General features: G+C 42.8%; 1 protein-coding gene across 8 annotated transcripts in view; it reads left to right on the top strand.

Annotated features, from left to right (window-relative positions):
- Positions 1–13,947, top strand: part of CALD1 (caldesmon 1) — a 177,252-nt gene that overhangs the window by 118,003 nt on the left and 45,302 nt on the right. Inside the window, exon 1 of one of the 8 annotated variants that reach the window (XM_010404169.4) lies at positions 9,960–10,186. The exons of the other annotated variants lie outside the window; for them this stretch is intronic. Coding sequence (XP_010402471.1) covers positions 10,140–10,186 — 47 coding nt within the window. The 5' untranslated portion in view covers positions 9,960–10,139. Of the gene's footprint in view, positions 1–9,959; positions 10,187–13,947 lie in introns of those variants that run through there. 8 annotated transcript variants of the gene reach the window in all.

Here is a 13,947-nt window from a genome sequence, read left to right as displayed (position 1 = left end):
AAGTGCTTTAAATCCTGCCAAGTTTCTGAAAATGCTTCTGACTTCTTTCAGACTTTTCTGAAATGTTTATTTGAAACATGTTTTTAATATTTTTGAAGAGTTCTAGTGAATTAAAATATCTAGTGGCCATTTTAGTGAGATATTGCTAATTATTGCCATGGAAACCTTGAAATGTGAGAAGCTCTCTAAGTGCAAAGGTGATGCCATAAGAACAGGCTTGTCTTCAGTTGCCTGTGCTTTGGAATGATAGAAAATTCAGTTTCTGAATATAAGTTGTTTCGATTGGAAGGGTAAGTTCCTGTTATAATGGCTAATTTTAGGAGGAAGTTTGTAATACTGCATATGCTTTAATCTCTCCCGAACCTCTAAATCCTGTAAGAGCCCCTGTAGGAGGAGTTCCTGGAATCCTTCCCATCCCATGAGGCTTATTCATAAAAAGTGACACTCTGAAGCTGTCTCTCAGGTCACAAAACATCATCAGGGCACGACAGTATAGCCACAGCTCTAAAACTCAGGCTGCAGCTTTTGGCAGATCTGGAAGGGGAGGTTGGCCGTTTGAAAAAGAAAATTATTTTTCTTTGTAGCTAGTGGTTGATATTTCTCTATGCAAAGTGAACTGCTACTGACTCTTTTGATAGCTATTTTATTTAAATCTCCTTGAAGACAAGCCTGCCAGCTGTTTTGGGGAAGGTTACATTTCTCTTAAGCCATTTTTTATCAGATTTTCCATCTTTCTATGAGGAACTGAGTTGAAAGGGAGGCTATTGGTTAGGGGCAGATTGCAGAGAAAGCAAACCCATCCCAGCCAGTGAGAGCTGACAAGGACTGCTTTTATGTTTAGTAGTGGCAAAGGAGATTTTCCTGTTCTTTGAGTAGCAAAAGAACAGCTGAGGTTCAGACCCTTCACCATCTTGCAGCACACCAAAAACCCCTCCAGGCTGGTGCAAGTTTGGCAAAGGTCTGTTTTCATACCCAAATCCTTAAGAACACTGTGCAGTGGCATGGGAGGCCCAGGAGAATTGTACAGGGATGCTGATCCTTGTGAGAGTGGTCAAGCTATGTGGTTTCAAAGATTGTGAGAAGAAAGTAAGTAAGTATTTATCAGTTTCCCTTAGACACAGGCGAACACTCACAGCTGCTTTTCCTGCTATCATCTATCACTGCAGATGGGAAGAAATCATGGGCTTGAGCATTTGCTCAGACCTGGCCTATCCTGAGGGTGTAAGGTATGACCAGAGAGCCACTGTCCAGGAGAAACTAGGAAGTAGATGTGGAGTACCTAAAAGAGTTGTTCACTTGGTGTTTCTACTAAATTGTAACAGGCTCCAGGTACTTCAGTGAAGAAATAAGTGGTAACACCTGGGTATGCAGAGAAATAACAGAGAAAAGATACAGTTGGGTCTTTTATTACACTGGACTAATTTAAGCCCTTAGATCGTTATGCCCTGGTGCCCACGCTGTGATGCAATTACTGAACATTTATCACAGAATCAATTAATTTGGAAAAGACCTCTGAGATCAGGTCCAATCTATGACCAAACACCACCATGTCAACTAGACCGTGGTACTGAGTGCCACATCCAGTCTTTTCTTACGCACCTCCAGGGATGGTGACTCCATCACCTCCCTGGGCAGTCCATGCTGATGTCTAATCACCCTTTCTGTGAAGAAATTCTTCCCAATGTCCAACCTGAACCTCCCCAGGTGCAGCTTGAGACTATGTCCTGTGCTTTGGTGATTTAATTTTAATTTCTTGATGCCCTTTTATGTCTATTGCCATGCAATAAATTACTTCTTTCTTCTCTTGAAAGCCCCTGCAGTGCAGAGGGCAACACCTGTACCTGGCAGAGCCCCAGCTGCCTGCCTGCAGGGGGCAAGGAGGAATGCTGCTGTGCAGGGAGAGCTTTGCTTCATGGGCCAGGTGCAGTGGGGTTTGCCTTTTTTTCTTTTCCCACTGCTTTCCTCTAAAACATGAGGCATGAGCCATGGCTGGAGGCAAGAATCCAGCCTTGATGGAGTGCCATCCTGATCTGATACGACAGGCCTTGGGAAAGTGTTCAGCCTTACCCTTTGTTGCTTTCAAGAGGGAAATCCCATTAGATAACCACTTTGCAGATGAGACTGAAAGATTTTGTGTTTAGATTTCCCTAAGATAAGAAGAAAATAAAGAAACCTTTTTTGTGTGTGTGGTTTCATTTTGGTCTCCTTCAGGAAAGGAGAACTGATGGAAAAAAATATGTTAGATGTATCCTGTTTCTTGAATAGTCCACGAAGTAACACAGTTAGAGAATGCAATAGTACACTTCTAACACAGTTTAATGTCCTGTTTGGTTCCTCCCTGGAAGAAGTTGGCAAGGCTTGCTGCACAGGGAGAGTAAGTTTGACACGTTGCTAGGTCATCTTGGAAACTGCAAATGTATTGGGACAGGAGTGCTAAGGAGATTTATCAGCCAGCAGGAGTTGTGAGTCTCAACGTTAGTGTAGAGATTAACGTGCCAAAGAAACCCCTGTTGTGAACCACAGACGTGGAGGGGTAACAGAGACGGTTCGGATCCACTCCTTGCCAGTTTGCTAAAGTGGATTTGAATGAAATTGAATGTATAACTAGCCCCTAATTTCCAAAGCATTTTTGTGTGGGTTTAGCAATCTGATTCCTGTCAAACCCAATGACTGTCATATTGACGCAAATACCAGGCAATATTTAGAAAATTTGGGAAAGGTATTTTGCCAAGCAAGAGAAGAACCCAACCCCTCTCTTTTAACATGCATTCCTATAGGAATCAGAAATACAGAAGAAAGGGAAAAAGCATACTGAAGTGTTGACCATTCTAACGAAAATCATACTGTACTGGTCTTTTTTTGGGATTTTTTTAAAGTTTTCCACTGGCTGGAGGCTTTTGAAGGAAAGAAAAGAAAAGGCTCATCTTCTGTCTTGAATTAACTTTGTTTAATGATTAACAGAGCAGTGCAGTATGTGTGGTGCATTTTAATTAAATCAGAAGAGACATGATTTGGACAAGATTTTAGTTTCACTTTGAAAGTTATTAAATAAACTGACACTGTTTGCTCTCCAAAAGTTCCTGGGAGCATCCGGTTAGCTGGTAATCCCTGTGCAGCTAGTGAAACAAAGCTGCTTCTAAAACACCTAAGGGCCAGTACCAGATAGTAAAAATGACTAGTCCAGTCGGACAGGGACATAACTGATCATTAACCTGCATGAAGCAGGGTCCTGGTCTGAGGATCCAGTTTCAGTTCAGGGATAAAAAAGGTCCAAACTGAATATTTCTGGTTGAGTTTTCATTTTGAATACCTCTGAGCTGTTCAAGTGGCACAAGCTGTTGAACAGTTGATGCCTTTGGTGGAATTCGGAAGGGTCTTGAAAGCTGAATTTATTGGGTTGTTTGTGAAGTGAGATCCTGACTGGGGCTTGGATGTTGTTCACCAGTAAAATTCAGGGCATCATAAGATGGGAGATTTGGTACAGGAACGTCTCCATAAATTGGCCCAGCAGGAAATGCTCTTCTCCTTCCTGTGCCTGTGCACACATTTCTATCAGCTCTCCCAGCAGAGAAGGATCAAGCCCAAAGCCTGGACTCAGATCCCGGCTTCAGACTGGAGCAAGACAGTGGATGCTCTTGCTGGCATGTGGTGGCACACAGGGGTGAATAGATCCAACATTTCCCGCTCTGAGTTTGCTGCTGTTTACTGATCTGCCTCTTAAGGAGCTGTGGCTGAGGCCTCCACCCATGCCCTCTCTGCAGTAAAATCAAGGCAGAGCCTGTTTTGCCTAGAGATGCATCTATCATCTGTGATTGTTACCACACCTACCACATTGTGGCTCCTTCTGGCTTTTGTGGCCCAGCTTGAAGTGAATAGTTATCTTTGCAGCATGCCACCAATATTTAAAAAATAACATTAATAATCTCATATAAAACCCGTTGTTGAAATTACCTATTGCCAGAAACAGTTGGGGCAAAGAGAACTTATATCTGCATTATTGGCAGCTGTATGCAGCTTTCTGTTTTGTGGGCTCTGCAAGTATTATCCTACATGCCTGTGAGCAGAAGTCCTACAAGTCTGGGCTTTGAATGTTATCCTTCACACTGATAGAGCAGAAATTTATTAATAGCCACTATAATTCAGATATAAATGAGAGATGGCAAATTTTAAAGTTTGAGAACCAAAATAATAGATGGCTTTTTATTACTATGAGAATTGACATGTGTCCCTGAAATGCATAAAGCACAAGAGAAGGGGTGTGGACTTGTGTGGGGAAGCAGTGGCCCTTCCATCTGCTGCTGGTGGTGGCTGAGAGAAATGGGCTCCTGCTCAGAGCAGGAGGGGACCAGAGTCTGCCCCTCACCTGTGGCAGTGGCAGGGCATAGGGAGAAGTGATAAAGCCTTTGTGATTGCTTCCCTCATACGCTTTTCCCCGTTCCAGTTGTCCAGTGACCAGAAGGTATCTGTATCCTGGTGGTTATATGGACGCTATTGTTTGGATCTCCATGTTTATTTGAAAGCAGTGAAAACATGACATAAAACCAAAGCTATGCTTTGGTGGAGGCGGTCTCTCACACCCATGAAATATTAGGCTGCTTTATTTCTGGATTGTGCATTTCCCCGTAAGTGACCAATAGAGAATGCAAACACCAGCAAATGTGTTTTTCTGATCAAGTTTCAATTTACAGTGGTCGTTCTCCTTGGAATATGATTTTAACACTTGTCTTGGAGTTTGTTTTGTTTACTGTTACAGCCATACATGCAGTCAGTAACTTTTCCACGTGAAAAGCAGGATAATATTACCTCACAAACTGAGGACAGTCAGAGAAAATTCAATTCTCCTCCCTGTAGAGGAACAAACTCCTGCCTGCACTGTCCAAGGCCATCCTGTCTCAGCAAAGCAGGCATCAGGTAGGATTGAGCACTGCATGAGCTCTATATGGGTCTTATCTGGAGCTACATATCTTGGAAGTGTTTATAGTTTCGACCTGCAGGCTCTTGCATTCTAACCAACAAGGCTTGTGTTCCCAATGCTGCAGAACTTGTCTATGCAAATAGTTCTGTCTTCTGATAAGGCATTTGCTACCTGATAATGTGTCAGTGTGAACATGCAAATTCTGCTTGTGTGTGGCTCCATGATTTGCACATGCATGTGCCCAAACCTACATACCGCAATTTGAGTATGTATTTTAATCCATAAATCCACGTACATAGCTGGGTTTCACTCACAGGTTTCACTGAACACGTTCACTTTTTGACTCTGCTGGTGTTTATAGGCACCCAGGTAGTTATAACTGTGGGATAGAGTTAAAAAACGAAGGGAAGAATAGATATTGTAGCTGTAGGATGGATTCTTGGTATTGAACCCTGAAAGAGCTTGGAAAACTTACGACTGGGAAATGGCAGAGTCTCCGTTACTTGAGATATTTACAGCTTGACTTGGAAAAAAAAAATACATTGTAAGAGACAGCTCAGCATTATTTGATGACAAAGTGCATAGTCTTGTTTTTATAAGTACTCAAGAGATATACTCTGAGAGCTTATGTGAGAGCTGCCAGATTTTACCTACAGCGTGTGATTTAATACACAAAGTGGTGTTCATCTGTGAAATAAATTCCCCGCTCACATGCCAGTGCCCTAGAATGAAATCTCCTAGGATGGTGAATGCAGATGCTTTTTGCCCTGTGAGATGCATCCACTGAGTTCCCTGCAGTGAAATGTATTGGGGCATTTCAGAACAGACCTTAAAAAAACCAACAGAGTTTGTCTACTCCGTGAGAACATGAAAGAGACTGTGGCATCTTTCATTTTCCCAGGGAGGGAACAGTTAAAAATATTCTTCAAATAAGGAGCAGATGTTAATGTCATTAGAATGGATTTTCATAAAAAAACAGAGTTCTCTTGCAAAATGACAGTAGCTTTGCTAACTTCTCTACAAGTCTGCCTGCTTATTTCAGGCTTGTGACACAGAGAAAAGGCAGTGCAGGGAGAGCTCTTTACTGTCTCTGAAACCAATCAGGTACATTTCTGTAAGTTACTTGCCTGTTCTAAAACTGCCTCAACAAAGAGCTGAGGGAACATGAAGGTGTTCGAACAACGAGACAAGCACAGTGAGCATTGCAGCAACTGTTGACAAGCAGCATCCCTGTTGACAAACAGGTACAGAAAGGAATAAGCTACATATGGAAAGGCATGGTCTGGACAGTGCATATGCCTCTGTCAGGTTCTAAATTCACTACCATTTCAGAAGAAAAAAAGATTCACAGGCTTTTTTGATCAGCTCACTGAAAACTCAGCCTTGCCTGCAGGAATGGTTAAAGGAAAAATAACAAACAAAATGTTAAGTGGTTCTCTGGATGACCTCTGGACATTCTTACTGTTAGTATGAGTAGACATTGGAACCTCCCAGTAATAATTTCCTTTTGGAAAGCTCTCATGTCTCCTTCCTCCTCCTCATTTTACTGCTTTTAATGTTCAGAACATAGGAAAGGCCCTGTAGTTCCTTTCATTGCTGCAATAGATGACCCTACACTCTTGTAGAGCCATTTGCCTTGAGTTCATTGGCATGAATGACACCTCACAAGTGCTCTGGTGCAGTTAGCATTTGTTTACTCTAGTTTTTTTCTCTTTCTAGTGTTTTCCTTAGGGTTTTGGTGTCCTAGATCTCTGAAGCATCAGGATGTACAAGGAAGGCAGGTTGAGATATGTCTGCTGCCTCATCATCTTTTGTGCTTTAGATGCCCATGTGAATTTTTGAGATTATCTGGGAGGTGATTTGCCTCTTCCTGCTCCATATGCAAGATCTTCACCTCAGGGCCACAATGTACTGAAAATATCCCTCTTGGTTAAGTTACTGAAGTAAATAACAAACATTTGGCTTCCAAATTATAAAGGGATTATGAAGTGCAAGGATCTATAACTGACTCAGATCCTCCTCCCACTTCTTTCCAAAGGGGTTGCAAGCATGGCACAATCTGTTTCAGCTTCTTTCAGGGGAGCTAGTTCTGCACTGCTGCAAACTTAGGGAGCTGCTGGATGCACACCCAGCTGAATGGGAGTGCTTGGCATTGCAGGGCTTGGCCTTGGCTGAGCCCTCCTTTGTGCTGCAAACAGAACGATCAAATGGCCCTGTAGCTCTTGTTAGAACAGTGATGTTCCTCAGCTGGATGGACCTTATGGCTTAAATGATGGGCACAGCTCTGAGGGCAGCTGGGGTGAGGCCTCCTGGGCACTCCCCAATGCACCCACCAAGCTGCTGCTGTGGCTTAGCCCAGGTCCACGTGGCAGCGTGCTCCTTGCCTTATGCAGTGGATTGACATCTGTGTGTCCAGAGCTGCCTGTTTGATCTTGCAGCTTTGCAAGCGTGACAAATCGTTGTTGTAGCAATTTCTGGATGGAAGAAAGAATAACAACAACACCGGTGCTGTCAAATTAAAAGTTAATTTGGGGGATGCCAATGTGCAAAGCGTGTTGGGCAGCTGTTGACAAGGATGCCTGTCACAGGTAATACTACAGACAGATGCTGATACTGTTTGGAAGTGGGATTTGCCCACCTTATTTATCTTCAGTTCCTCACTTGCAGGCAAAGACGGCACACACCTTGAGGATAGGCTTGCATGGCCAGCGTTGCTCATTGCTGAATCTATGGGCAAATGAAATGTATTCTCAATAGTGCTATAGAGGTGTGGGCAAGAAGATGCAATTTGTTGCTAGAAGTCTTGAAATTAGAAATGGGCTGACCGTGTGAAGCGTTGTGTTTCATCTGGACTGAAGTTCTCTTCCAGAACTTTATAATTCAGAACAGCATTTGGAAAAGTGAAGCAAGAAAAGCTGTGATTCTTGAGACTGTCCAAAGAGGAGTATTTTAAAATGGTTCTGGAGTCTACTACAAGTGGAAGAGGCTTCCCCTGTTTCTAATGGCCAACAAATAGAGCTATGCATGACAGTACGGGCAGATTTTCTAAAAATCTGGAACAATTATTTGAAGATGTAGAGTGTAGTGCTTTAGAGGATAGTCAATTTGCTTTTATTTTTATCCCGAATGGAAACAGTTTTGTTGGTGAGCACTGCAATAATCTGATTTATTCCAGGATGGATTGAAAAGAGTGCAGAACAATCAACTGGAATAAAAAATTTCTGTAACACAGTACAGGTTAATAGAGACCTGTATTAGAAATCTGTAGGGCTGCCTTGGAACCCAATTTAGAATTTCATAAACATCAGCTCTTACATCTGGCATCTGATTAAAATGTGTATTTTGGAAGAACAGTGATACGATCTCTGTTTAACTAATGCTCTTCCAGAGGGAAGAATTCTGCTTCTGTAATTCCTCAGCAGTAGAAATGCCTTTTCCAGGAAGGGTAAATATGACTCCCATCTCACCAGCATTTTTAAGGACCCTCTGTATTCACACTGCCTTACATGTTCACCTTCCTTTAAGGGCAGGGTAAAACAAAAATATAGCAATGGCCTGCCTGCTGCATCCTCGTCTCATTTGCAGCTCTCTCTGCAATCACAGAAGTGGAATTCGTATTTTCCTCCCTTGGCAATCAGCACTATTGGCCTTTCCTTGCTCCAGACCAGAGCTCCAGTATATTTTATACACCCAAAGATGGGGGGTTTAGTGTGCTTTAGAACAAAGGGCTGGGTCTACAGAAGATGTGCATGAAGAAATAGCAACTTCTTGGGGTACTGCAGACCTGTTTGTGTGTGTGTGTGTGTAAAGAAGCCCTTGTTCATGCTTGCACAGGAATTGTTCAACTATTGTAAAGCACAGAATTGTTACTTTTGCACAAAAATTCTATCTCCTCAAAACCATAGAGAGAGTTTTTGGGAGGGAGAAAAATCCAGTTATTGCCTATGGGATTTAAGCAGAACATAAATTAATATCAGTGTCCCGAGCAAAGTGTGGCCATGGGATTCTTGAAAGCTCTGAGGAAAAGAGTCAGGGTTGAATCTTCCTTGGCCATGCAGCATTTTCCATGGCTTTGTGCAGAGGGTGGCCTGGGTGCTCACTCCAAGGTAAGAGTGCCACCTGCTGAACCCACACATTCCTTCCCACAGACAGGCGAGCTTGCAGTGGAGGTTTCCCTTTGGGGTACTAATCCATCCATACCCACTCTTTTAATTTATGAGGGTTAACAAGATCACAGCCTGGGGTGGAATAGCTGTAGGACTGCACAGTAAATGGTTTCAGTTTGCTCACATTTTTGGGCTTTAAGGGGAAGGGGTATGAGAGCCAAGCGTATGAAATCACGGTAGCTGATGGTGCCCCCATTTAAATCCCTGTTTGCACTTCTGTTTCCTGCTTCATTCACTGGGTTACATGGAAGAACACCGAGGACAGTCTGTTAGGCTGGATTTAGCTCCAGCCCTGTTTTTAATCCTGTTGTAAAACAAAAGATGGTTTTACCTTGAGTGCAGTTGAGCTTGCAGCAACTCCCCACCTCCTTGGATTTGTTTGTGTTTGGAAATCACTGTCAGTCTTGAGCTGTCTGATCCAGCTTGACCTTTCACAAGTCAGATTGGATGCAAGTGCCTGCAAAAGGCTTAGACAGTGATTTAGTATGAAAAGGGAGAACTGTTCCCTGGACCATTATTTTATATCTGGGTCCTCTCATCTCTCGGCAGGCTGGAATGTGACTTTCCTACCAGCAAATCCGTGCAGAGGCATCTCTGTGCAGTGCTGAGGCTGCTTGGTGCTCAGGCGAGCTGCCTGAACAGAATCCCTTCTTGTGAAAGCTGAATGGGAAGCAAGAGTTTGTCAGTCAACTTGGGCAGATGAGAAATCTGCAGGAGTTTCTGTAACTGGGGGCCCAGCAGTGACAAGGAGGATCTATTAGAGAGAATACAGTAAAAAAGAATAATAATCATATGATCACAGAGCAGAGAGGGGTGAAGGGAGGGGAGGGGGATACAAGATAGATAATGAGCTTGACAACAGGCAAATACAGAGTGTCATTCCAGGAGCTCTACAGGACCAACCAAATGGTTAACCTGTGGGGTGGAAAGAGCATCCAATGAGTCTCGCGTGCCTGAAAGGATAATGGCATTTTTATTATCTCATTCCACGCCCTGATCATCCGTCCATTTGCTCCCTGCAGCTGCCAGCAGTTTGCACTGATTCATACGCTGCAGACATGATCAGCAGATCATACTGCAGGCAGAACTTGTCAAGCCTTTCCAAGTGAGTTGCCAGTTTATTATATCTGTATGGATTTAGCCTTTTGGTGTTGTGTAGGAGGTGCTGGATGGTGGCAGTGGCAAGGGGAGCAGAATGGTGTAACAAGCTGGGAAGCTGGTTGAACTGGGGAATGAGCAATGGATATAGATTGGGTTCTTTTGCTTCTTTTTCTGCTACGTTGTGCTCTTCTGTGTAAAGTCTTTGTATTTATGGATTTCTCTTACCTGAATTGTGGAATTTAAACTGTTCAGTGGCAGAAGGATATGTTGGGAGAGCTGGCTGCTAATCGGAGTTCTGCTGGTGGGAAGTTTGCAGAAGTTTCACAGTTTGTGTGAAAGCTTTCACATAACTCAGATTGCTTCATTTACTGAGTAAGTAAAGTCCTCATGGCACATTCATCCCCGAATGTGCAAGGGAAAGCAAGAGAAGAAAATCAATTAGCCTGTGTTATAGTGCCAATAATATAATCTGCTTTATTCCTGTCCTGTATTGTTTTGTTGGTCCACTTCAGGAGCTGATGGGTAGGAAACAGGACACTACTGTATTTCTAAATTGCTGTGATTTATATAAGGGTTTGGTTTAAAGCTTGGGAGAGGTTTTGAAGAGCAACTGGGATTCCTGTATGCCTGTTTTTTAGAGTTTCCAGTGTGAAATCCTGTGCTCTTGGAGGGAGAGGGAGCTCAGGGATTTCCAAAACTCAGCCCCTCCAAGAAGTCCCTTCCAGGAATCTAAAATCCCTCATTGTGATTTCAGAAATTGGGCAATAAATAATAATATAACTAAGAGCATGTCAGATGACACTTTTTGGTGTGTTGTTCTGTGGTGAAATGCAGCCACAAGCCACAGTAGCCAGCCCTCCCATACCTCTGTACGGGAACAGGGAGCAGCCGTGGGGGAGCACCAATTTCTCTGCACTCAGTGTGAGGGGAAAGCAAGGGAGGGGAAGGGGCAAAGTGGGTGAGATTTGGGTACTTTAGTGGTTTTATAAGTGGTGACAACATTGACTTGTGATACCTTATGTGGGGAGCTGGCCCTGAGTGCAGTGATCCAGGCTGGACCTCTGAGGTGATCTTGAGATCCTTTCTGGTCTGTGCTGGGGCTGGTTTGGTGAGGTATCAGGGTGTGGCTGTTTTGTTTAAAATACTAGAGACCATTGGATATCCTTGCTGGGAGATATTCTCCTCCACTCCCTTTTGGGCAGGAGAGGGAACCAGCAGTGTGCTACCTTTGCATCTGGCATATCTGTTGTGTTGTGCTGGGAGCAATGCCTCAGCTTGTGTGTGAGGTGAGTTCACTGAAATCAGTGAAATTATGTCTTGGTGAAAACAATCCTTTTCTCTTGGAGTATGATTAGCTACTATACTGCTGTTTTCCTGTATCTTGGGAGTCTTGGGCCCTGTAGCAGCTTCTAACAAGAGCAGACACACCTTGAAAACCAGACATGGGTTTTCTTTTGTCAAGACTCACAGTAGCATGCTTGAGGAAGAAAAGCAAAGTTCTCTTTGGCAAGGACTCTAAAGAGAAATCAAATGCGTGGCCAAAACTTGGAAACTGATTTATTCCCTTGCAACAAACTTCTCTGTGACCTCAGGCCAAAAGAGGGAAGACACCTTTAGCATTACCCACAAAGGCTTCTTCAAAGCATTGCTCAGAGAAATAAATGATGAAATACTGCCCTTCCCAGGCTGAGGCATAACGTAATCATTCCAAGTGCTCATGTCTTCTCAGGAGATTGCAATGGAAAAGAAAAGGGGTATTAAAATCATTATAAGTTAACTCTCTGGAGACTCTCCAGGGAAAAGGAGGAGGCTGTTATTGCATTATTTTGAATGAGGTACAATGTGATTGTTAACTTCTTGCAAATGTCCTCTAATGGCCCCGTTATATGATCATTTCATCTGTGTTGTTTAAAGATATTTTCTATGCTTTCAGTGTACTTGTGGTAGTTGTAGAAAATTTTGTAATTGCTAAATAGCTGCATATAATCCTGTTAGCATTTGATAACTAGAAATTAAAAGCAGAAGCTCTCAGCGTAGCCAAGAAATCATTCTGGTTGGCCTGAAAACATGAAATCTGTTTAATAAATGTATAGGGATTGGCTTGGCTCGCTGTGCTGGACACTAAAGTGTTTACTGTGCAAGTTCCTAGAGAAAGCAGAAGTTCTCTTTGCCAACAGGTAGAATATTTTCTTCCAGCAAATGATAACTTCTGTTCAAACTTCAGTTTGGTTGTTGGAAGCTCAGTTTTTGGCGGCATTTTCTTCGTATTGTAGCTTATCTTTTCTGTTTCCTGGCTGAATGTTCAAGCCTGATACCAGCTAGTTTTTTTAGGAGAAGAGAGGGGTTGAAGAGGACTCTTCTCCACAGACAGCAGTAGTGTTGGTGGCACAGTGTTATCTGGTTAATTCTGCTCCAAAAACTGATGCTGTTAATTTTCTCTTGAAGCTTGCTCTTTCCCTCTGGTCTTCTCTTCTGATCATGCTCTTCATTCCCATTCCCCAGTGGGAAAAGGCCTGAATCCTTAATTTGTAAAAGCCTTTTTACAATACTGAGGTAATACAAGAAGGACATAATGTAACTACAGACAAGACACACGAAGATGTTAGCCTGTAGTGAGGTTATTTGTCTCTGTTTTGGAAGCAAAGAATCGCGGTCTCAATTTCTGAAAATGGCTCTTCCCCAACAGTGACAAGTCTACAGGAAGGACTGGAACAATTTTGAGAGGGAGTATCTTGGGTGGAAGAAACACTGTGGCAGAGAAAGGACAGGTTTGTAGGGAAACCTCTGAGGTTTCGCAGCGTTCTTTCCTCGGTGAAAGAAGTTGTTTTCAGCATAAGAAAAGCACTGGCTGTCAGGAGCACAAAGCTGGAGTGGAGTTTTGAGCATCCACCTCAGTCTTAAGTCATGACTGCAAGCACCAAACATCTAAAGTTTTGTCAGAGAACAAGTGACTTGGGGGAGTTTCATGAAAATTCTGATCTAAATTCTCCACCCTGTGCAAGCCTTGGTTCCAAGCCAGGAACTTGCTGTGAATGCAAATGCCTGAAATGAGCGGTGAGAATTGCTTCTAATGAAAGGTAAATTTAGTAAAACCTAGAAAATTTGGGGAAGTTTTGGCCAGAACTGTTTCAGAACAGTTCAGAGCAGAGCTGTGTGAGTTCATGTCAGGTTTCTGAAATTCGCTTTGTCTGAAGGAAAAGAATAGGAAATACTTTTTATTTTTAATTATTTTTTTTACACTTTCTAGATAAGAAATTATTGAGTTGCACATTTGCATTTTTTTTTAAACAAAAAATTCTGGGTTTTTTTTGAATCTTTTGATTCCAATTGATCTACCTTTCAAAGAGAAAAGTAAAAAGAAAAACCTTAGGTGAAAGATTTGCTTTCTTGTTCCAGGCTGAATTAAAATAAAGCAGCCCTGAACATTTTCCATATCACTTCACTCTGACAAGGGTTTTTGCTTCTGCTTCAGCAAAACTAGAAAATTCATTGTTAGTGCAGATCTTAAATCCAGATAGCTCCTCTACAGCCACACTGTTGGCATAGGTGTTCAGCTAGTGGTGGATGGGGGTGGTAGAACTTTATCCTGCTTCTTCACAGCCCTGCCTTTCCCTTTCCTGCCAAACCTGCACTCCCCATCCACCCTGTTCCCAATTCAGAGTAACGCAGGAAGATTCAAAAAACTCAGGAAAGTTCTCTGGTGATTGTTTCAGGCCCTCTTTGCTTTTCAGTTCATATATATGCATATATGTCCATGTAAAGCAG

This window comes from Corvus cornix, chromosome 1A (genome assembly GCF_000738735.6).
Source record: "Corvus cornix cornix isolate S_Up_H32 chromosome 1A, ASM73873v5, whole genome shotgun sequence".
Taxonomy (NCBI): Eukaryota; Metazoa; Chordata; class Aves; order Passeriformes; family Corvidae; genus Corvus; species Corvus cornix.
Note: the sequence above shows the minus strand (reverse complement) of the source record. Positions and strands in the feature narration are given on the sequence as shown.